Source organism: Corythoichthys intestinalis, chromosome 11 (assembly GCF_030265065.1).
Source record: "Corythoichthys intestinalis isolate RoL2023-P3 chromosome 11, ASM3026506v1, whole genome shotgun sequence".
Classification (NCBI taxonomy): Eukaryota; Metazoa; Chordata; class Actinopteri; order Syngnathiformes; family Syngnathidae; genus Corythoichthys; species Corythoichthys intestinalis.
In genome coordinates this window covers 40,809,556-40,834,265 of record NC_080405.1, presented here as the reverse complement: position 1 = coordinate 40,834,265, position 24,710 = coordinate 40,809,556, and the positions used below count along the sequence as shown (strand labels likewise).

General features: G+C 38.7%; 1 protein-coding gene across 2 annotated transcripts in view; it reads right to left on the bottom strand.

The window, feature by feature from the left end:
- Nucleotides 1-3,087: 3,087 nt before the first annotated feature.
- Nucleotides 3,088-24,710, bottom strand: part of nlgn3a (neuroligin 3a) — a 431,355-nt gene continuing 409,732 nt past the window's right edge. The window contains exon 8 of one of the 2 annotated variants that reach the window (XM_057850147.1): nucleotides 3,088-4,934. In XM_057850147.1, the coding sequence (XP_057706130.1) occupies nucleotides 4,076-4,934 (859 nt within the window). In that variant the 3' untranslated portion in view covers nucleotides 3,088-4,075. The remainder of the gene's footprint in view (nucleotides 4,935-24,710) is intronic. The other variant, XM_057850148.1, reaches the window with a different exon arrangement.

The following is a 24,710-nucleotide window of genomic DNA, read 5'->3' as shown; positions in this document are numbered from 1 at the left end:
AAAAAATTCACTGAATTCTCCCGGTTTTCGGGGCGTTTGCGGTTATTACAAAAAAAAAAACGCGAACATTGCGAAAAACGAGGAAATACAGCAAAAAAAATTCATTCGCTCTTTGGATGAATAATGTTTTTTTTTTTTTTTCCTCTCGCCGGAGTTCAATGATTAAAAAAAAATTTTTTTTTTAACTTAATGTGGTGTAATCAGTATGTAATGGGTTATTGTACAGTTGATATAAATAAGTTTGTGCAGAAAGAAAAAAAATGTTTAAAAACAAAATTAAACAAAAATAAGCAGGTAATCGCAATGTTACTCATTACTTGAGTATTCTTTTCTCTGGATACTTTTTTACTTCTACTTGAGTAAATTTTTTGGATGACTACTTTTACTTGAGTAATATTATTTTGAAGTAATGCTACTCTTACTTGAGTAAAATTTTGGGCTATTCTACTCACCTCTGCTGTCCATCTCCAAAACTAGTTAAAAAAAAAAAAAAAAAAAAAGTTTTATTCCCTGGCTTTTAACCCTGCGTCAGACTCAACCTATTAAATGTCTCATGTTTTTTTTTTTTTTTTGACATCAGTAATGATGTTGTATGTTCCTTTCTTTAAATAATGAAAATTTTATTTATATAAATCATCCATTATTGACACAATAGAAAAACAAACCCGAACACTTTTGCGGCATTCGAGGAAGGTGAAGTCGGACTTATCCCAATCGGAGGGTCCCATTTGCGACCTCAAAGCGTTCCAAGCGAATGTAAACAACAAAGATGGTTAACAGCGACAATTTTTTTTTTTTTTTTTTAAATCTTGGCCATTTAAAGACATTTTCACCTCCAGCAAACCTGCCTTTTCATTTGTGATCAAAAAGTGAAAAGGACCATTGAGATACAGTGCCCTCCATAATTATTGGCACCCCTGAAAAAGATGTGTTTTTTAGCTTCTAATAATTTTTCTTTATTCATTCAAATAATATGGGACCTTAATGGAAAAAAAGAGAAAAATCCAACCTTCAATACAAGTGCATTCATTCAGTGGGGAAAAAATCCCACATAAAGAAAAAAATATTTTACATCAAATAATGTGTGTCACAATTATTAGCACCCCTGGTGTTAATACTTTGTACAACCCCCTTTTGCCAACAAAACAAGGTCTGGGGACTGAGATGGCCATGGGAGGAGCTTGATTTTGTGTCTGGTGAACCATTTCTGTGTAGATTTGGCCATATGTTTAGGGTCATTGTCTTGCTGAAAGACCCAGTGACGACCCATCTTCAGCTTTCGGGCAGAGGGCTACAGATTTTGATTTAAAATGTCCTGGTATTTCAAAGCATTCATGATGCCATGCACCCTAACAAGGTTCCCAGGGCATTTGGAAGCGAAACAGCCCCCATACTTCACAGTGGGTATGAAGAATATCCTTAAAAAATATTGGAGAGATTGAAACAATAACATTTTGCTGTCCTCTTCGTCGCATTTTCCTCGCTCTGAATAATTCCCCCTCAATGGGCTGAATTGTAAATCAGATGAAATCGTGACCTTGCCGACGTCATCATCCAGCTGGGGACGCTAGAGCGCTGTAATGACAGGCGGGGCTAAACGGCAGATTAAAAGACTAATTTCTCATCATCTGCGCTTTGCCAAATTGTTGTATATAGTCAAATTGTCTCAAAATATGATTGTAATTCACATATTAATGCTATTTAAGATTTTTTATGCTGTCACAGGCACTTTAAAGCACTACTAATGATAATATTTTAGCAGGTAGACGCCATCTGTATATATTTTTTTTCCTCTGTGATTTTTCAAGGAGGTATGACCCATATAAGGCAGGATAAGAATAAACAAGATGACTCATTCAGATCAAGCCATAAGCATCTTCCCTCACATAACCCCTTCTCTCTTTCTGTAACGAGCAGGATTTGTGATGATCTGACCAGATTGGGATTTTCACTCTGCTGCCCTCTAATTGCTAAATCAACATTTTAATAGAATAATGTTGAGGTACCGTAAAAAGGCTGATCTAGTTTCAAGCGGTCAGATTGTGTTATTGTTCTTATAGACGCTTTGGGAGGTAATTTGAGCCATGCAGCGATGGTAATTGCAAATTGTCAGTTTTAATGACAGAATCAATAGTTTCTTCCCTGACAATAATGATAAAATAAACCACGGAATGTGTACATCAATGCAATCGCTCCACAATCTCCCATTGCTGCGGCACTACTTTGCATGAATTACAGTAAAATGTAGAGTTATGCACACAGGCCCCAAGCTGTTAGGGCCTTTCTCAAAGGTTTAAGCAGAGAGAGAGAGAGAGAGAGAAAGAGGGAAAGAGATGGGAAGAGAGGATGAGGGAGGTACAGTGAGAATGTCCCGAGGCTGAGACTTGCTCTCGCTGTGAGAATATTTCTTTTTTACTCATTCAAGTGGAAATGATAGAAAATCCTAAAAAAAAGTGTATTGAAATGAAAAAGTGTGAAACTTTCTATTACTTTTTTTTTTAAACCATTTTAATTTGGTACATGGCACAATCAGCATGTATGCATCTGGTATACATAAATAAATATTAAATATTTCATACATAAATATACATATAGAGCTCTAACAAAGACACCTTGAGTGTTGTTGAATAAGGATGTGGAATTATTGGTATTATTTGTGTTGGTGTTTTATGTATTTCTTTGTCATTGGAATGGATATCTCCATAGAAGCCCTATACATATATGTATGTATGCCCATATTTATATATATATATTGAAAGAAATACAAGTGTGCACTGATGTAGGTTCTCTCAGTGCAAACAGGCCACTGTTTGCTGCTGTTGAAGAGTAAGTCTTACAAAGTCCGCACACCAGTTAGTTCAGTTGTTTCTTTGAGCTATCTTTTTCTCTTACATGTAAAATAATAGATTTATTTTTATCATCTTTAAGCAAAATTAGACATATATAACTTTGACAAAAAAAAAAAAAAAAAAAAAAACTCAACCAAACCCAAAAGTGCTATTTCGCCAAGACGGACACCAAAAGACGCAGTAGAAACACGACTGGTGGTCAACCAAAATTGACAACATGGAAAAAGTATTCTGCCTTGACCCCCGCCCTCCCCCCCAAAAGCACTCTGTACAACTTACTAAAAATGAAAAATAGCGGGGACACACACACGCACTCACACTTTCACGCACTCAGCTTTCATTGCACACTGTACACAAGCAGCGTGTGTACGTGCACACTTGTTTGAGATCAGATCAGATAGCCAAACGGGTAAATTGGCTGTGAAAGATGCACTTTCTTAACAAAAACAATCACAGTAACAAAGCATTTGTCTCCAAGCCAGAGTTGTCCTTGGCAAAACTTTCTATGCAAACTAACCCCAAATAAGTTGAAACCATTCATGTTGTGTTGCAAATAAAAACAAAAAACTTGCCCGAAATGGGATTTAAAATCTCTACATCTGCATATCCTCTAATTTCTCATCCTGGATTCAGTCTTTCTCTTATACTCCTCTTGGTATAGTCTCTTAGATAAAAGAAAAACGACTTTAAAAAAACAAGCTTTGTAAGGCATTGAAATAAAAAGAAAGAAGCAATTAAAAAACATGATGCGATTGACATAGAGGCCATTGTTCTTCCTGTATCTCCCATAGGAGGAATGAGGATTGGGAAATTAAAATGCACTTTTGTTTGTTTTTTGTATGAATTCAAGAATAACAACCAAAAAAATCTGTGGCTATCTTCTCAGTCAGCGTAAAAGGCTTTTTAAATGAATGATCTCTTGATGATTTTTTTTTTTCTTTTTAGAAAAAAAATGACACAACACAAAATACAGCCCCTCCCCGATGAGGAGAAGGGTAGCAGTTTGATTTTGGCAGCCCTGCACAACTTGACATCCATAGAGAGCTTTCAGCAACCTTCCTCGTAGTAAAAGTCTCGTTAAATCTCTTCACGTTTTAATCTGCCCTTCCCCACCCCCCCGCTGTGGTATTTAAAAAACACAATCCTCCACGCCGTTTTGTTGAATCCTTCGCTCCTCCTCTATCGGCGTCGCGGCCGGTCGACCCCCTCTTCTGACCTCCTTAAAGCTATACACGCGTGGTCGAGTGGGAGTGCGGCAGGCCTGTGGAGTTGAATCCCGTCGTGAAGGTGTTGTAAGGGTGCAGGTTTGGCATGCCCACCAAGGAATTAGGGATCATGGTAATGGTATTGGGCGTCATGAGGGGAATGTCGTCCGGAGAGCGCCGCAGAGTGAGCGTGTAATCGGGTAGCGAGGCCAAGCGCAGCGCCCCGTCGTTGCTGTTCCCCGCCTCGCACTCGTGGTGCGTCTGGTTCATCTGCAGCGACATGATTTCCTCCTCGGGCGCGTGGTGCCCGATGTCGTTGGAGGTGGTCTGGCGCTGCGGGCTGGGTTGGCCGTGGCTGGATTCCTGCCGCCGTTTGTCTTTGCGATAGTAGAGGGCGGCGAATGCCAGTACGTTGAGGAAGAGCAGGGAGGCCCCCACCGCGATGGTGACGCTGAGCTCGGTGGAGTAATCCCGCGGGTTCTCCACCACCAGAGGCCCAGACTCCTTGTCGTCGCTCCAGTTGTCTTTGTCTTCGCTGTTGTAGGCTGGAGACATGGGAGGTCGCTTGGTGTTAAATGGCCAGGTGGTCTTACCGTTGGGCCTCTTGGTGGACAGGGTGTTCTGCGTGGTATCCGGCGGGGGCACTTTGGTGGTGGTGGAGGTGTAGTGGAACATGTCGTGAAGATTGTACAGATGGGGCACCAAGTGCTTCCAGAAGGCCACTTTGGTGGCTCGGTAGTGGTCGCGCACCCGCGGTTTTAGGCCGATGTGAAGGTACAGCTGGTCCTGGGGATTGTACTTGGACCAGGCTACCTCTTCGAAGCGGTTGGCCTTGGTGTGGATGAATTTAGTGTCCTGGGGAACTGGTTTGTTGGGGTCCCTGCAGAGAAGAAATAAAAAATATGGATTTAAAAAAAGAGTCAACAGTGCAAGGCAATAATTTGACTTTGCCGTGAACATAATGAGGACAAGTAGTATAGAATATGTGTAACGGAGTAAATATGCTTGTTAAATTATGCCGGAAGTGACGCCTCATGAGTCGCTCGCGGAAGGGGACGTGTGCAAACTAGCGCGGGAAAGGCACAGTTGCGAGGAGGACACTGTGATGGTGAGTCGCACATTTGCAATGGTCGACAGAAATGACGATAATAAGTCATCGTTTGCTTGTATTGCACATTCTACCAGGCAGTTTTCCTGTATAGCTTCCCATCGTAGTAGTGACACAAAGTTAGCACTCAGTTTAATCTAGTTTGTGAATAGTTTTGGACGGAAGCTTACTAATAATGCGCCATTGTTCATGTGTTGTGCAGTACAGTAAAAAACCTAAAATACCCTACTGCATATTATTGTGCTATTTTGTATGCATTTTTTGTTTGGTATTTTTGTACTGTTTTGTGTTTGTTGGATGTGAGCCCACAGCTCGGTCTCTCACTGTGGCTCACAATAATGCGGCTGCGTCACACACATGATGCATTTAGGGACACCTTGTAAATCTGTAAATAATTTGTTATTGTGCGTTAAAACGTAAATGTGAATTTTATATGCTGTTAGGCAGGTTGTTTAAATATCACTATACGATCACAATTGTTTGTCGTATTGTAGTTTATTTGTTAGTACAGTTGCGAGGAGGACACTGTGATGTACAGTAAAGACGTGCTAGTCAACGGGACCACCATCTCACTCCTTGTGCACTGTTTTGCAGGGATTTTTGTAATAAATGCCAATAATAGCAGTCCACCTGTGTCTGTGATGTTTTGAACGCCATTGATGGAGAGCTGCAAACCGTCACATTGATATTGTGACTCGTCACATAGGGATGAATATTCATTAATTCATTCATTTTTCAGGAATTACAGCTTGTTGCCGAATGTCCCAGCTTAACAAAAAGTAAATTCAGTTTAAAATTTCTCATTCCTGTTCAAAATTTCAAAATGTTGAGCGTGTACAAAAATTGTAAGATTGAAAAAAAATATTTGTTTCTCTTGTATGTAATAGTTTCAGTATAAAGGAAACTATGGTCAGTTAAACAGAAGTCTTCCTATTTTTTATGGACTAGTACAATTAGTAAAAGTAAGTAAAATTTGTATTTTCACGCCCACTTATACTGTAGTATGTACAGCTGTTTTTCATTGAAATATCATGAGGGTTTTAATGAGTTTTTATTTATTTATTTATTTTTTATTAAACATTTATGAATCATTTTACAGCATCGCGGAACACAGCAGGCATTTTCCGCCCACTCTGTGCATAACTGAATGCAGTTTGACGGATAGCTAACGGTTATTCAATCAGAATTCACCTTTGCTTAATTCCAACCCTTTTGAAACCGCTGTTAAATTTGACTATTAAATAAAAAGACCTTTACACATAATGCAGTTTTGAATACGTTGACTTCTTTTTAGAAACTTAACCAACGATACTCAATGTGGAACAAAATTGACAGGCTAATAGAACTAGCACCGAAGTCGCAGAATTAACCCAAATCCAAATGACGAGTATTCACACGCAAACAAGGCGGAAAAATACACAGAAAGATACTGCGTAGGAATAAAAATATTCTTTCAAGTACTGGACTTTTTGAAGAATAAGCTGTGATTTTTTTTCTCTCCCTGCTTTGAACCATGTGGTTTACAGTCCAGTGGGGCTAATTTATGTATTTTTTAAGGCTAATGAGGTGCATGTTTTTTTTATATAAATACTGTATCTCATAATTCAATGTGCAAACCTGTGACTTATAGTATTTTTTGTAAAATTTCATGGTTGCTGCTTCAAGGTACCACCAAGGCTTTAGTCTCAGAATGGAGAAAGCGAAAGATTGAACAGGTACACAAACTATAAAGCGTGTGTGTCTATTTTCCGCTTAGGCGTAGGTTTGGTCTCAACATTGATAGGGACGATATTATCGTAATGCACATAATGCAAACAATGATCCAAATAAGGGATGGCTAGCTTGACTTCATTGTTCCTTATGGAGGCTGGCCTGAACGCAGTAGTTTTGGAGGTTAGCAAGTATTACGTTATGCTAACTCTGATGCAGGTTGGACTTTGAGTAGCAAAATTAGTGGTGTTTCCCTCTCTTCCACAACATTGACGTCTTTTTACATGACTTACAGTGGCTGCTGCTGGCCGAAAAAACACTTCTAATATCTGTCCTCTCTGAAGGGGGCGGAGGAGGCGGCATGTTGTTGACATGAAACTGTTGGGGCTTTCTTAAGTATATGTGTGTGTGTCCTTGTGGCGGGATGGGGGGCTTCAAGTCATCAGCCAACCAAACGTTCGTTTGGGTGGGGGGAATGTAACGGCACATTCAGCAAGTGAAAAGGGATAAATGTAAGTTTGAACATAATGAAAATAATTTACTTAATAATGGTAGGGTCTATTTTATTAGTATACGGGATGACAATCTAAATTATTTATATAGAGTGGGGCAAATAAGTATTTAGTCAACCACCAATTGTGCGCGTTCTTCTACTTGAAAAGATTAGAGAGGCCTGTAATTGTCAACATGGGTAAACCTCAACCATGAGAGACAGAACTTGAAAAAAACCCCCAGAAAATCACATTGTTTGATTTTTAAAGAATTAATTTGTAAATCATGGTGGAAAATAAGTATTTGGTCAATACCAAAAGTTCATCTCAATACTTTGTTATGTACCCTTTGTTGGCAATAACGGAGGCCAAACGTTTTCTGTAACTCTTCACTCTTCGCTTGGTGTAAAGAAATCAACTGTGGGAGCAATTATTAGAAAATGGAAGACATACAAGACCACTGATAATCTCGCTCGATCTGGGGCTCCATGCAAGATCTCACCCCGTGGCATCAAAAATGATAACAAGAGCGGTGAGCAAAAATCCCAGAACCACATGGGGGGACCTAGTGAATGACCTACAGAGAGCTGGGACCACAGTAACAAAGGCTACTATCAGTAACACAATGCGCCGCCAGGGACTCAAATCCTGCACTGCCAGACGTGTCCCCCTGCTGAAGCCAGTACACGTCCAGGCCCGTCTGCGGTTCGCTACAGAGCATTTGGATGATCCAGAAGAGGACTGGGAGAATATGTTATGGTCAGATGAAACCAAAATAGAACTTTTTGGTAGAAACACAGGTTCTCGTGTTTGGAGGAGAAAGAATACTGAATTGCATCCGAAGAACACCATAGCCACCGTGAAGCATGGGGGTGGAAACATCATGCTTTGGGGCTGTTTTTCTGCAAAGCGACCAGGATGACTGATTTTTGTAAAGAAAAGAATGAATGGGGCCATATATCGAGAGATTTTGAGTGAAAATCTCCTTCCATCAGCATGGGCATTGAAGATGAGACGTGGCTGGATCTTTCAGCATGACAATGATCCCAAACACACAGCCAGGGCAACAAAGGAGTGGCTTCGTAAGAAGCATTTCAAGGTCCTGGAGTGACCTTGCCTGTCTCCAGATCTCAACCCCATAGAAAATCTGTGGAGGGAGTTGAAAGTCCATGTTGCCCAATGACAGCCCCAAAACATCACTGCTCTAGAGGAGATCTGCATGGAGGAATGGGCCAAAATACCAGCAACAGTGTGTGAAAAGCTTGTGAAGAGTTACAGAAAATGTTTGGCCTCGGTTATTGCCAACAAAGGGTACACAACAAAGTATTGAGATGAAATTTTGGTATTGACCAAATACTTATTTTCCACCATGATTTGCAAATAAATTCTTTAAGAATCAAACAATGTGATTTTCTGTTTTTTTTTCCACATTCTGTCTCTTATGGTTGAGGTTTAGCCATGTTGACAATTACAGGCCTCCCTAATCTTTCAAGTGGGAGAACTTGCACAATTGGTGGTTGACTAAATACTTATTTGCCCCACTGTAACTGAACTCTTTAGTCTTCTCTTTTAACTTTCTAATGCAAATAAGGTTGCTTAAAAGTTGGTGGGGACAATTTTAGCATACTGAAAAGTTGGTAGTGTTATGTCCCTACTGTCCATATGCCCTTGATTTTCCGAGATACTTTTCACCTGTCTTAAGTGTCGCAATGTTTGTGTGCTGTACATGTGCGGCATGACTGACATCACCATTGTCACACAATGGCTGCACTTGTAAACGGAGTTTTGTTGTTGTTTAAACATAATTCTAGTTCATCACAGGTCTAAGAAATGCACAATATTCATACTTAGATACTTTGTGCAACCGTCTTCCGCATGAAGGTTTTTCATACTGACTGGTCTATTGCTTTGTCTCCATCGTGCAACTCCAATGAAAAGGTGTCAGTATGCGGCTTATACTCAGTTGCTCTTTGTAGCCCTATAATACGTTTTCCATTGTTACTTTATTCTTTTCACTCTTTAACCAATATCCCTATATTGTCCAACTCCCAAAATCAAATACCCATATCAAACTGATAGTGACATATGCGGTTGCGGACTTAAAGGGTTAGAGTTAGGATCTAATGACTTGTAGGCTCTAATAAGCCAAAATTGTTCTCTTTAACAAAAATATGCTATTAGAAACACATAAAATATTGCCATTGATTTAAAAATCTATAATATTTAGTACATGGTTTGACCTTCGGAGGGGGCCATGTTTTATGCGCGCAATGGATGCTCGGGGTGATGAAGTGGTTTTTCACTGTCACTAGACAAACACTATTGGTGTTCTGACTTCTTTCCTCTGCATGCACCTAAACTAAACAAGCTGAATGCCCACGGGAGTACTTTGGGTGTCAAATTCGCACCTTGTAGCACGTTTTACTGGTGTAACACATTTTGGCAGAATGCCGATTTAATCCCACCTTCGTCTCGTCTTATGCCGTCTTTCATGTTTGTTTTGCTTTTGCTCATTAGTGTTCCTCTCGGATTCAAATTGAAGGGGCTGAACAGATGAAATGTTTATGTCACTAGAGTCATACTTTGGAAGCCCGGCAGACTAACCCAGTGACATCACCGCCCTGGGACATCAACATAAATGGCGACCTACTAGTTAAACTAATTTTACGAATTGTATAAAAACAAAAACATCAAGAGGGGATGTAATATCAAATTATTTTAACTCATAATAACGTTTATCTTTTAAGAAGTCTGTCTAGCCGTGGTTTTCTTTAACATATTATGGCTAATTGTACTCGGATAACCCACTGGATGGTGTAATAATGGTAAATGTAACAACTTCAAGGTTTTCCAAATAAAAACAAACAAGCAAAAAAAAAAAACAAAAAATAAATAAAAACTAAAAACAACTTCAACTGAGGTAATGAAAAAGGTCCTATTTAGTGCTGCAATGATTAATCGATTAACTCGAGTATTCAGTTAGAAAAAAATATTCGAATTAAATTTAAATTTTCGAGTATTCATTTAATTAAAGTGATGTTGTAATGTTTTTTTTTGAAAGTGTTTGCATTTAGTTTTATTGATTAGGGTGGATATACTGCCCTCTTGTCTGCCTCATTTCACATGGCTGAATCCAACTGCTCCCTGTTAAGACCAATGTAAGCTAAGTTTTGGTTTGAGCTAATGTTTTTTATGCATTCATAATTTAGTTTGTAGGCATATTTAGCCGTTTTTTTGGGAATATGTGAATGAACAATTAGTTAATAGCATTGTAAAAAATACATTAGCATTTTATAGCATTTAAGCTAGCGGACTTTTGCTATGTGTGTTAGCCAACTGTTCTTTTGTTGTACTTAGATCCTCATTTTTTTTAATACCGTTTGAGGCTCAGCTCAGGTATTTTAATTTTTCATGTTCCCTATCCGATTACTCGATTATTTAAACTAACTAGTTCAATGATTAATCGACTACTAAAATAATCGATACGTAGCTGCAGCCCTAGCCCTTTTTTTAATTTTTATTGTTGGAATCAAAATAGTGCAAACATCAGTTGGATCAAGTGAAAGTGCAAGTGCAATATTCCAATAAGACACTGCTGTATCACATATGGCTCACACAGTGATGTCATATGTATTGGCCCAAAACCGATAATGAAAAACTAATGTCGATTTTATCCGATATTATTTTGAAATGCTAATATTGGCCGATATTATCGACTACCTGATAATATTAGACAACAGTACTCTTTATCCTTCTATGTGCATCTGCATCCCCAACACAGTCTCCTATCCGAGACAAAACTCAGTGACAGCACAGTAGATATGAAGTGTAATATGTGTAGTATGTAGTAATATGAAAATTGATTATGAAATCTGTTGCCAACACTTTTAATGACTGATTTTTATTTGTTGCAGTAATGCTCAAAAGTAAACACCAACTTATTTGGGGGGCTCAAAGAGAAAAGATCACAGCAGAACAGACTTCATTTTTTTTTTCAACAGTGGATAGGATTTGATCCTTGCGAGACCTGATCAACTTCCAGGAGTCCAATCCCGGAAACCCCATGTAGGCTTATCGTTTAAACACAAGATCTCAATGCAGTCATTGGCAGACTGCGCTCTGGTCATGCCGATCGTAAACCTCCGGCGCAACAAAACCCACCCTCTCGTCTCCCTGCCCAGATGTTGCTCTTAATGCAGTTCGGATACAGTCTGCCCACAAAAACCAGGGCATTCTTTTTTTTTATAAAAAGCAAACACAAATGAATAAGTCAGCAGGCTTTAGGGCTAACGTCAGGAGGCATCGTGTTGTTGATAATCCAACACCGGTGGAGCCCTTCTGCTAATTGCTCAGGGAAGGCAGCGCAGTGTGCATAGGCATCTAGTGAACTGATGTAAAGTGGACCATATTAATCAAGACACAGAGCGGGAATTGCACGACCCACTGTGTGCGTGTGTATGTGTGCCTCTCAGGAAAAGATCAAAAGCAAGATTTTTTTTTGGATGCAGTACTACATTTGCACTAAAGAGTTCACTGTTTCACTTTTGACATCTCAGCCATGACGTGTCCTTTTCAATTACAGTGAAGCCACTGATTTATTGAACCACTTATCATCAAGCAATCTCCCACAATCAAACAAGTCCTTCTTTTTTCAATGTGTTATGAGAGAAAGCTCCTCAGTCACCGCTAAGGCGTTTATATGCAAAGAATAGACCCGAAGAAAAATACCACGGCCTTGAAAACACAATAATCGCTCGAATCCGAGAGGTTGAGAAGACGCAAGGAGCCGCGTGACATTTCTTCAAATGTCATGAAATATCCCTTTGCGGGTTTGATTGCCATGTCAGCAGCACGCCAAGTTCAAATTTATTCTGGGATTTAGGGATGCGTCGGTCACAGTGTATTTCTGGCACCGGTTCTTGTGTTTGGAAACGTTGAAACAAGAGAATTAAAAACCACGTCAGAAGAATTCAATGCGCTGTTCGTTTTTCTGCTGTCAATTTTTCTTTTTCAGGTCAGTGCTTCTGGGAGAGGTGAATAGGAAGAAAGGGTGAGGGAATGAGATAGAGAGAGAGAGAGTGGTAAAACAAATTGAGATGGCTAAAGCTGAATCCCTGGACCTGGGCCCGTGTCAGCAGAGCAGCCTGTAAATAACCACTTTTATTAGGCCTGTAATGATCCCCAATGAATATTGACAGGCAGACTATGATGACTTTGTAGCTGAATATCAGTAATTAAGTTTCAAAGCAGCGGCTGGTGGAGGTAAGGTCATATTGATCTCCCTGTGCACAACATGCCAGGGAACAGGATGTCAATGGAGACGTGCTTGTCTGCAGCCTGCCAGCACACACACACATTCGCACAAACACACCCATGCAAATCTCCCCTGCCCATGTACATACGCGCACATGACAACAATGAGGGGGTCAGAGCAATCTCAGTTAATGGGAATTCCGGGCAAGTCCATATACGCTATGAAAGCTCTCATCTCGGCTAGGTCAATTTGGCGAATTGTGATAACAAAAAAGATCTAAAAGGTACTTGGCTAAATCTCACAATCCAATCTGTGTGAGCAGAGAGGGGGTTTAGATAGAGTGCTAGATGAAGTTTTGAGAAAAAAGCTGCTTCAGCTGAAAATGAATGCTTTTCAAGAACACAAAGAATTCGATAGGGCATCTATGAATAAATTGACTTGAGAAAACAACTAGCGATAGTTGACTCAAATTACCTACAAAAGTGCTTGGGTAATTACTATAGTGTAAAAATTAAAAATTATTTCCGAGTAAGCAGAACTTGAAATGTTAAGTTATGCTAACTTGAAATGTTCAAAAAAAAAAAAGGGGGGGGGGGGTTATCACCTATTTTTCAGGCATATTCAAGTAACAATTTTACCATGAGTTGAGTAGTGAATGCTATACTGTATATTTTATACACAACTTCATATAAACTTGTATAGCATCATGGCAGTCTCAAACGGCTTGAAATAGGACTCTGTCTCTTTCAGAACCCACACACAAGGTTTACTTTCAATTTCATAGTCCAGCCATTTCTGATGAAGCGCGTTGTCCCTTGTTAGTGTAAAAAGAGGAAATTGTCCTTTACATCCAAAAGTACATTTCGTCTTAAACCTTTTGGAAAATTATTGAATTAAAAAAGCTGCCGTATGCATTTTTCCTCTCACTTGTAGTCTACTCAAGTGCTAAGTGTTAGCTAAGATGTAGCATTATCTGTAACTTGTCTGGAGGGGGCGCAGGAGGTTGAGCAGTGCAGCACATGTCACAGCGGAGGAGGAGCTCGGGGAAAGAGGCGGAGGTACGTACCACCGAGCGTTTCAGCAGCCATCAGCAGCAGACAGGAGACATTTGACAATTCTCAAACATAGGTAGGGATGGGAATCGAGAACCAGTTCCTATAGAGAACCGGTTCTGTGTGTTTCAATTCCATGCAATCGTTTAACAGTTTATCTAACGGTTCTCTTATCGATTCCAAATAGTACAATTTATGTCACGTTATTGACATATGTTACACTCATTCAATTCAGCAATAAACACTACATGGTTACTCAAAGAGGGACAATTCACCAACTGTAATCTGAGGAGTCATCGCCGAGTGAATATGCATTTACTTTCACAGGCCAAGTCATTATTCATGAGACTACTTAAAAAAATGGTGATATTTCCCAAAAAGTCTATTAATGGGTCTATCGTATTCCTCGTCGAATACTCTATAAGAAAAATATAACATACATGCAACTAAATTATTAGCATTTTTAATACTCCTTTTAGAAAAATTCCTGGAGTATGCGTTCATTCCCATAGCCACCAGTCAGTTACTTCCTGTTATTGTCCTACGTCAGAAGTGCTGCGTATTCTGGGACCGAGGATAAGTGTAAGGTGGCATTTCGAGCAGAGAGTAATCTGTGTGCGTCCATGAACGAATGTAAGTATTTCCTCTTCATGTCACAAAGTTCTTATGATAAGTTAGAGCCGTTATCAGCGCGACGGTTTCGTGTTTTTACCATTACGTCGGCTGGTTGCTCCCGCTCGTCCTCGCTGCGTCGAGGAGAGCGTTGTTTACATTATATTCACGTTGCACATTTGTGTTAAGAGGGAATGTGTTAGTTTAGTATCTTTAGATGATGTTGTACATCCATACGAGTGTAAAGTGCTTAGTTGTCGCCACTTTCATGGCCAAGATGACCGCACGTGCATGCAGAGTGCTTCCGGGTTGTGCACCCCCCCCAGGAAAAAATTCTTCGGCAACAACCTCCGACACCTAGCCCTGGGAAAAGGGCGAAGTGTCATATGTCAACACATAAAAAATGTTTTGGTTTTTATTACACCGTCCCTTGTACTGTAGGCAAACAGGAGCTTTTGGAAGATTTAAAAAGGTTGTCCGCCCGATTGCCTGCCTGAACAGTCCGACAAGCAACAACTGTTTTGTCCAATTGGACAAGCCTATTCGGAAGGGGGAGAGAAAATGACCTCTAAAGGTGTTTTTTTTTTTTTTTTTTTTTTTTTTTTTTTTAAAAGGTGTTAATTGCCTCAGACAACCATCCAATGGCACCTTTCTGTCTCCATACAGTTTACACAAACATACAGTATATATGAGACATACTGTAAGTCTGACCACAGTATGGTTCGAAGCATGAAGTTTAAAAAAAAAAAAAAGAAAACCTGACTAGTATGTTCCATTTGGTTTACACAGAGGATAAAACTGGAAGAGTTGAAGGGACAAGTAAACACTTAAAAAGAAAAGTCACATCCTGTCAGTAGTTTGGTCTATTTTATGGTGGTTTTTTCACCGCAACCTGTCTTCTGGGCTTGAAAGTGGCAACAGGCCAGCTAGAATAACACCAGTTTACCCTTCCTCCATCAGCCAAGGCACCCCTGCCCTGCAAACACTCAAGATGCAAATTGGAGCGATCCAACCTTGTGGTTTTGCAAGTGTGAATGGGAATGATTAATGAGGACCATAGTGCTCACAAAAGATATGCTGATTAGGGTCAGATGATCCTTCTCTGGTTACAAAAGTGATTTGTATCAACTGACCTACATCCAGTTTATTTACAATTTAAGTTCGGCTTACTTACTGTAAGTTCTGCTTACTTTAAAATTTGGAGTGATAACATTTGCAAGTTTTCCATCAAATCTTGCGAATGTACGTGAAATAGGCTGACTTGTAGTTCCAAGTCCTGCTTTTCTTTTTTCAGTGATACCTTTACACATTGTTTGTCACACTGATAAACAACCTGCTGAAGCTGGAAAAAGAACTGCCCATCAGTGAACTAAACACTTGACCTTGATTTGGAGTGGTAAAAATTGATGGTGTATGCTATTATTAATTAGTCAGAATGTCAAGGTCTGATGTACTTAACATTGGCGGCAGTCACATAAGGAAACCTGATGAGGAAAATGACTGGATGGCATTTTGACCTATTATTAATGCATTTAAACACAATTTAACTATCAAACACTAGAGGTGTGCATCGGCACTGCCCTCACGATTCGATTCGATTACGATTCGGAGGGCCACGATTCGCTTCGATTCGATTCAGAGGGTCACGATTTGATTCGGTTCGATTCGGCAATGCATTGATGCATTAAAGCCTGGGATGCATTAAAATTCTAAAGCAAAGCATATTTTTCGTGAATCATGAGCCAATACAAGCGGACAGACATTAAACAACTTTTTATTGGCTCTTGTGTCACTCCTGGTTGAAGTCAAATGAAAATAGTATACTTTCATATATAATAAAAAAAAAAAAATCAGATCACAGCATTTAATTAGTGCTTTGAATGAGACCAGGGCTTTCTCTTTTTTTTTTTTACACACAGTAGCAGCCTTTCACACAGTGCAACATCTGAACTCCTGTGCAAAATCAGTAATAACAGTCACTGTATTTTAGTCACAACGACCCATCAATAAAAATATTCAAGTAAATATTAAAGAAAACGACAAAGAAAATATTGTAGTGCAGCAGCATCTTTATCGCAATATCAATCCAGGGATCAGTTCAGTTGCAAACAAAACATAGACTAAATTGCAATGTAGAACAAAAATAAAATGTAGGCCTAGCCTATCTTATCTCTATAATATTTCTCGCTCCCTCTTTCTCCGTTTCAGCCATTGTTATGTTATGTCCTATCTCTCTGCTCTCTCAATTACAACTGCGCTTGTCTGTGACGTTACTCTGGTGAGGAAGCGGATTTGGGTTCCTCGTCCCCCTGCATAGAGGTTAGATCTTGTGCCCGAACCCGACCCGAAATGTTAAGCATTCACGTTTGGGTGGGTCGGGTCGGGCCGCCGCGCTGGACTAATAAATTATTTAAAAAAAAAAAAAAAATGCGCAGAGGGCTGTGACGCAGCCCTCTTTTTCTTCTACTCCTCCCGTTATTTCGTTGTGTGAATGCTTTTATAATTCTCATAAAAATATGTAGACTATTTAAATATTGAGTAAACTTGCGTTTTTTTTCCTGCCAACTGAGAATTCGTTACGAAAGACACTTTTATTTATGCACACAAAGGCAAATGTGATCCTTTTGAATTTTCTCCTCTGTGTGTCTGTAAAACCGTGTTTTTTTTAAATATTAAACTTTCCCAGCGTTATTTTGTTGTGTAAATGCTTTTATAAATCTCTTAAAAATATGTAGACTATTTAAATATTGAGTAAACTTGCGTTTTTTGTCTGCCAACTGAGAATTTGTTAGGAAAGACACTTTTATTTATGCACACAAAGGCAAATGTGATCCTTTCGAATCTTCTCCTCTGTGTGTCTGCAAAACCGTGTTTTTTTTTTTTTTTATATTAAACTTTCCCAGCGTTATTTCGTTGTGTAAATGCTTTTATAACTCTTATAAAAATATGTAGACTATTTAAACAGTAAGAAAACTTGAAGAAATGAAAATAAATTGCTGCTGCGTTTTTTTTTTTCCGCATCACTCGGCTCGGGCATGCAAATCTAGTTAATTGATCTAGCCGGTCGGGGTTCAATACTAGCGGGCCGTGTCGGGTTGGGCTGGAATTTTTTTACGCCCGATCTAACCTCTACGGGCTTGCTTTGAATGTAAAGTAGCTCTCTCTACAGGTAAACATGAGAATAACAATACAAATGGGGAAACCAAATCCATTGCATCACCGGAATTGCGCAGGGAAGATTTTTGAACGTACTTATATATTTCAAAATGCGCTGAATCGATTCAGCGTGTTGCCCGCGTCGAATCGAATCGTCCCTGCCCCGCATCGGGATGCATCGCCGCATCGATTATTGTTGACACCCTTATCAAACACTAACCTGGCACGAGTGTCATCCTCGCTCCAAAATGTTGCAAAGGCAGAAGAGCAAAATCAGCCATTTGCATGCGGCAACCAAATTTGACTTCAAATTGGGATCAAAGTAATAGGTGTTAAAGAGAATCATAATACTAAGGGGCAGATATCAATAGAACCGTTATGTGGGAAGATAACAAATATTAATAAAGTTAACAAAAAAATAAATCACATTCATGAGCAATTCTCGAAAATAGAGCGAAAATTATGAACATTTCCGAATGAAGCCCGGAAACAGCCAAATGGGGCTGTGACGTCACAGCCAGGAAACAAAAGGTTGAGGCAGGTGCCATCGTTGTTTATCGACGAGAGAGTTGCGTTCGTGTTTTATCAAAAAATCGCTAAAATGGTTCAAACCTGTGGTGCTATGTGGTGTACAAATAGCCATTTGTCGCAATGTAGTACCCATGAGTTCCCGAATGCGAGAAAAAGATCTGGACTAGACAGACAGTTGCCACGTTTACATGGAGCCAAATATTCCAATTTCAATCGGAATATTTGTTCAAACCGAATAAATGTGTTCCATATAAACACCTCATTCGGAATGAACAGGCCCAAACCGAATGGAATTTCATTCCAATTCACAGGGGTGGAATATTCCTTTTCCCAAACCGATTAGAAGTAAAATTATATCATGTAAACAGGGAAGCGGAATGGTGTCTGGCTGCGTTCTTTCTGCACATGCTCCGTACTGACGTGGTGACGTCACTTGGTGACGTAAGTAACGTCACATGCAACATGGCTTCCAAGCACACGCGCAGCGCACCCACACAACTTTTGAAATGAACGGCGTGTCATTCTGAAGTTTTGTTTCCACTCGAAAAGTTAGAACAGCAGCTGATCTGACGATCGATCTCCATGTTTTGCAACGTGACGCTTTGTTTTGATTAATCTGCGCATGTCAGACGGCAGTTGTCAAACGTCCTTTCGGAATAAAGGCAGACACATGTAAACGCTGGATCGGAATAGAAGAAGTGACATGTAAACAGCTGATGTGAAATTTCCATTCGGAATGATTTGAATCGGTATGAAAAAAAGTCAGCATGTAAACGTGGCTAATGGGTAAAGTTCGTCCGTGCAAAGAGGGCTAATTTTGCAGACCCAACCTCTGGCACGGTTTTATGTGGTGTGCATTTTACACCTGAAGGCTATTCGAACTATGGACAAACGAAATCAGGTTTTGCTAATAAATTGCTGCTGCAACCAGATGCGGTGCCCACCATAAACGCACAGCAACCTAAATGTGCCGAGATATCAAGAAAGACGACGATGACTGGCACTGATGAGACCACCCCACCACCCCAGGCAAAGCAAAGGAGGGGAGCAGTCAAGCTCGAAATGGCCAGAGTGAGTACTCTTTTATAATAAAAAACACACATGTATAGATTATTGCTCGTAAAATATATACAACAAATCATTTAATTCCATTCATATTTGTGTCTGTTGGCAGAGCGAAAACCTATGATAGCACAATAAATGATAATTATTCTATATATTACTTTATTTTGCGGTCACGGTGTATCAGCTTCACAAAAAGAAATGCAAAACAAACCATTCGGTGTTTCCCACACGATCTGTTGCCGGTGTTTCATCAGTGTGATTGCTCCCCTCAATGATCGTTTCATTAGGCTGCATTGGCTTTCGTTTGGGCTCAAATAGATAACCCAAAACACCAAACAAAGGTTCATAACTCTCCTCGTCACTATTAGAAGAAAGTTCGTTATGTCGGATTCGTCGCTGCAACCAGAAACAAAATTGTCCGCCATCATCGCCGCCATTCAGTACTTTGTCAGGACCCAAGCACTGTTTCCTAGTTGTGACGTCACGCACACAATATGCTAGTTTCGGGGATCACGGGCGCCAGTTGTTTTAGTTTGATAATCGATACAAATTTCTATCATTTTCTTGGTGTTGCGATGTGTGTAATTACACAAAGCGGCATGATATGAATCCAAAAGGCATGCGTTTATGGATAAATGATGGAATATGAGCATTTCCCCAGGTTTTGTAATACTCTTTAAAAAATAACAAAGCGATAACTAAACGTTTGCATGTGCGAAAAATAGGAATTTACTCACACAAACAGGCCATAGCACCATAGCAAACAATATTGATTCATTTGTCACAGCCAATGTACAGTAATTATTTAAACATTAGATGAATTGTGACGGCTGATTTGCATCTTTAAATATGGCGCCTGAAAGGCAGGTGCAAAGGGCGATGCTGCGTAACCATAACTTGCTGGCACGGAGAAAATGAGAGATGCTAGGGAAAGCAGATTTTTGTATTAGAGTAAAAATTTTATAAAATGAAAGAGTAAAAATATGATAGTGACATACAAGATATTCAGTATTTCAATTTTAGATTTTCTCAATCATCAAAACTGGCTTTTTTCTTTGGACCAAGTCAGATTTTCAACTATGCATTTCTTAATGTCAGGCTCATTGCAGTGTTGTTTTTCAGTTTTGCAGCTTTGAATTTTGCATGTTTTGAATGTTTTAAACAAAGTCAAATCAAACAAACGTGTTTTATGCAGCGCACAACATTTATGTTTTAAGTCTATAATATGTTTGTCTTCCACTAGTGCATAGCATACCATCATTTCAAACTTTGTTTTCATTTTGTGATGCTTTCCCATGTTCCGTGGTTAAAACAATCAGAGCAAACATAAAAAGTAGAACAAGCACAACACGTCTGCCAAAAGCAGACACAATCTGTTTGAGTGTACCTAAAATTTAGTGAAGGATATTTGAGATCTTAGTAAATATGTGCCAAAGTGAGACTTTTATTATTACTTCATAAAACTGCAAAATGTTCTCTTAAAGGGAAAGACAACATCTTTCTCATGAGCATATATCATTTTTGTATTGTTTAATAGTTGAGAAAATTTTAAATAAAAGCCACATTTTTTATATGCCAGTACTGTTTAAACCAAACAAAAGTGGGTATAACAGCAAAGTTTAGGTGCTGCATGCATATGTATAAACCGACGTCAATGCCATCACAATGGTGCAATGGCTCCTGTTATGAGTGCATTTTGACGAAATTTTCCACAGTTGTACTTGATGTGTTTGGAATGTTCTTAGATGGGTTTGATCTCAGTAGGCCTCCATTTAGTGCAGAAAATTCATTCAAAACTCCCCAAATTAGCATAGAAAATCCCTGATTGTGGAGGCGAAAACAACGTCTTTTGCCCAAAAAGGTGTCTCTTGCGATTGCAATGTCGCTGTTGGCTTTCAAACTTTACGGTTTCATTCAGAAATTTAAATGTGCTGTGATGATACGTTTTGATTTTGAGTCCTCCGCAACAAGACAAAGAATTTACACGTATATAAATATTTTTTTCCCCCAGAAAATTACTAAGGGGTTCATTTCGGCTGGGTATTCATACTGTTCATGGATATGGAAAAGCGATCCTTTTACTATCTTTACATTACAGCTGCATCTACTGTATGAGGAAAGTATGTTTCATCTGCGATTTGGTTGTACTGCGTTCATGTTACACAAACCTGAGCAATGCAGGGAATTATTTGAAGGCATGTCCCGATCGCACATATCGGCACCTGGGTCCGAGTCACCTGAATTTAAGAATCTGCAGATATTGAATCCCGATCTGATACAAAAAAGGTCTTAAAAAAAAAAAAAAAAAAATTCAACTAAAATTCCAAACATGTTCCTTCCTCTTCCGCATTTTATGCATTTTGCAGAGTATAAAAATATTTATATTTTTGTTTCTTTTGTCAATGCCATTTTATTACTACATTACTTTGTTACTTATTAGCACTTAAAAAAAAAAAAAAAAAAAAAAATTATATATATATATATATATGTGTATATATATATATATATATATATATACTGTAATTTTCAAACTATAAGCCGCCACTTTTTTCCCTTCATTTTGAATCCTGCAACATATATTCCATTGAGGCTTATTTGTTTATTTATTTGGGTTAATAAGAAACACTTTATTTGACAGCGGCGTCATAAGGCCGTCATAATTATGACATGACACTATCATGGGCATTACTGAATGCTTATGACGGATGTCATTAAGTGTAATCTGGAAAATTATATCACTATCTCCATTTATGTCCAGCTAGGATCTTTTACATCCATTCAAAAGTGAGATAAATTGCCGGATAACACTAAATGACATCTGTTATAAGCATTTATTAATGCTCATGACAGTCTCATGTCATAATTATGATTGTCTAATGACAGTCTTATGGCGCCACTGTGAAATAAAGTGTTACCAAATACCATAACTAGCAATTATTGAAATATCTGGAACAGTGACTGAACAAATAATTGGCACAGAACATGAATTTTGATTGTTATTTATATCTGTAGCACTGAAATGCATGCTAGACGGCATGTTGGACAACAAGAGTGTTGAAAGGAGGTGGCATCAGAGGTTGACTGTCATCCCCAAGGGAGCGGTGATGGCCAAATGAAGCTTCTTGATGCAATGAAACTTTTCTGCCAATTTGTTCAAAGCTTTGTGGAGGTTCATTTGGCCTTATGACAGTGTTATGATGCCGCTGTCAAATAAAGTGTTACCAGTTAATATCTTTTGGTGTAAATATCCCATAATAGAGTGAGGACAGCTGCAGCTTATAGTCCAGTGCGGGTTATCTATGAACAAATGTTGTTTTTGTGTCAAATTTGGTGGGTGGCGGCTTATATTCAGGTGCACCTTGTAGTGTGCAAATTATGGTATATAATATATATATTTTCTAAATTAAAAACACAATCCCCTTTTCACTTGATTCTCATCCCAATTCGCCAGATTTCCGATCATGTGATCGGATTGGGGACATCCCTAATTATATATATATGTATTATAAACAAACATGTTAATTATTGATCATTATTGTATTTTTCAATATTATTTTTATATAGAGAAGACATTTCTGGACTACATACACAGTACAACTGACTATAAGCTGCAGCACGAAATTTGAAAAAAAAATTAAGAATTACAGTGTTAACAAAAAAAAATAAATAAACAAACAAATAAATAAATAAATCAATTTCACAACATGACATCAAATTTCTGGTGACCTTAGTCGTGCAAAAGAAATAATTATGTATTGATACTTTTGCAATCTAATATTGGATACAGCATTTCAGTATCGATAATTCATACTGTCCGACACTTTTGACAACCCTACTAAAGACAAACAGCTATTAGCTATGCTGGACTATTAGCTGCAGGGTTCAAAGTGGAGGAAAAAAGTAGTATTTAGACATCCATTTCGTTTAAACTGGGAGGACTGGGCATGAATGCTGATCTTTCAGTGCCGTTGACTGTGTTAAATGTCCAATAAATTTTGAGTGGGAGGGGCGCCCCTCTTAGTCGAAATGGATTGGACGTCTAGCTGCGTCAATGAGTCAAATAAGTGAGTAAAAAAAAAAAAAAAATTAAAAAAAAGAGTTATAATTTGTGCATGAAAGGGTTAAGCATTTTCTTCATTATCAGAGGTCTAAGAAATTTGCAATTTGTTTCTTGAGTATTTTAAGGTTCCTCAGTTAGGTTGTCTTTCCCTTTAAAAAAAAATCTTTGATGTTCGAACGTGAAGAAATCAAATATATTTAGGCTCAGAGGCATTGTGCAATTTATAGCACATCTAATGATAACGTAACCCCTTTTGCACAGTATTGTATAACGCTGCTTAATACAGACAACAGCCGGCGGGCTTTCTTGGCAGTATTATAACAAACAACACTGAGCTCTCTGCATGTGTTGAGTCGACAGCTCACTGCGAGGCATATTTGCAATTAAAAGAATAATCAAGTATATTTATCCGTATTGGCCTAATTTGACATTTATGGTCCTGTTAACCCGCGTTATCGTATAAAACGCGTCCTGTCAAATCTCCCGTCTCAACTGGATGGACATTGGAGATGTGGCTGGACTCCAGGCACTGGAGAAGGATTATTACGTCCATAAAAGAAGGTGTTTTAATGCCCTTTCACATCATTCTGATTTGTTTCATATGCTCGTGTTACCATAAAGCACAGCCTCCATCTTCCTGCTGCTTTTCTCCTTGACCTGCTGACCCACGCCAACTTTGGCCAGTGAGGCATGTGCTCCCGTGTATTTGTATTCATAATTGAATGGGAGTTTGTATATGGCGGAAAACACTCAGGTGACTTGAAGTTCCGCTCTGAGACCCTCAATTTGGCCAAATTTCAAAATTGTTCGATGTGCATGTGTGATACATCATTGGATAGCTTAAAATCTTAATTTTCTGGGGGAAGAAAAAATTTGAACAGGACGGCATTTTTAAAAAACAATTTTTTTTAAACAGCAAAACCCTATCTGGAGGTGAGAGCACGCGAGAGCAGAATTACAAACGCCATGACTTTAACGAGATATAATCGCGTACTTACCTTGTGTCGATCCAAAAATTCCATGTAACATGTATCACTGAGTGTTAAGACACAGCTGTGAATGGCCACAGCTGGACTTTTTTGGGATTTTATGGGTGAAACATGGTAATATAATAAGAGTCGCGATGCAGAAATCGCAGACATCAAGGAGTGGTCGAGATTTTGTTTTTCATGTATTTACCCTTTTAAACTTTTTTTTTTCAATTTTTCTTTGTTTGGATTGATTATTTATCATTACCATATTGGAGAAAATGCGACAGTCACCAAAAAAAAAAAAAAAAAAAAAACAACAACTAAGCAATAGTTATGAGGAAGATATCCGTGACTTTTTTACAGACACCATTTTTTTCATTGTGACATAATTTGTTTAAAAGTTCAAAATATGTGAGTGAATAATTTTTTAAAGTCGTTTTTTTTTTTTTTTTTAAACGAAATATGAGACATCAATTAATGATTCTAAGCTAAAAACGACAGTCATTTTGAATAATAAATATAAGTAATTACCTTATTAATTTTATGGCTGGGTTGAATAAAAAGCGGTTGCGCGACATCTGTAAACCGGGGTTTTCAGGGTAAAACGGACAAATTAAAAATAGTTCAGGGGCTTAATGCACCATGA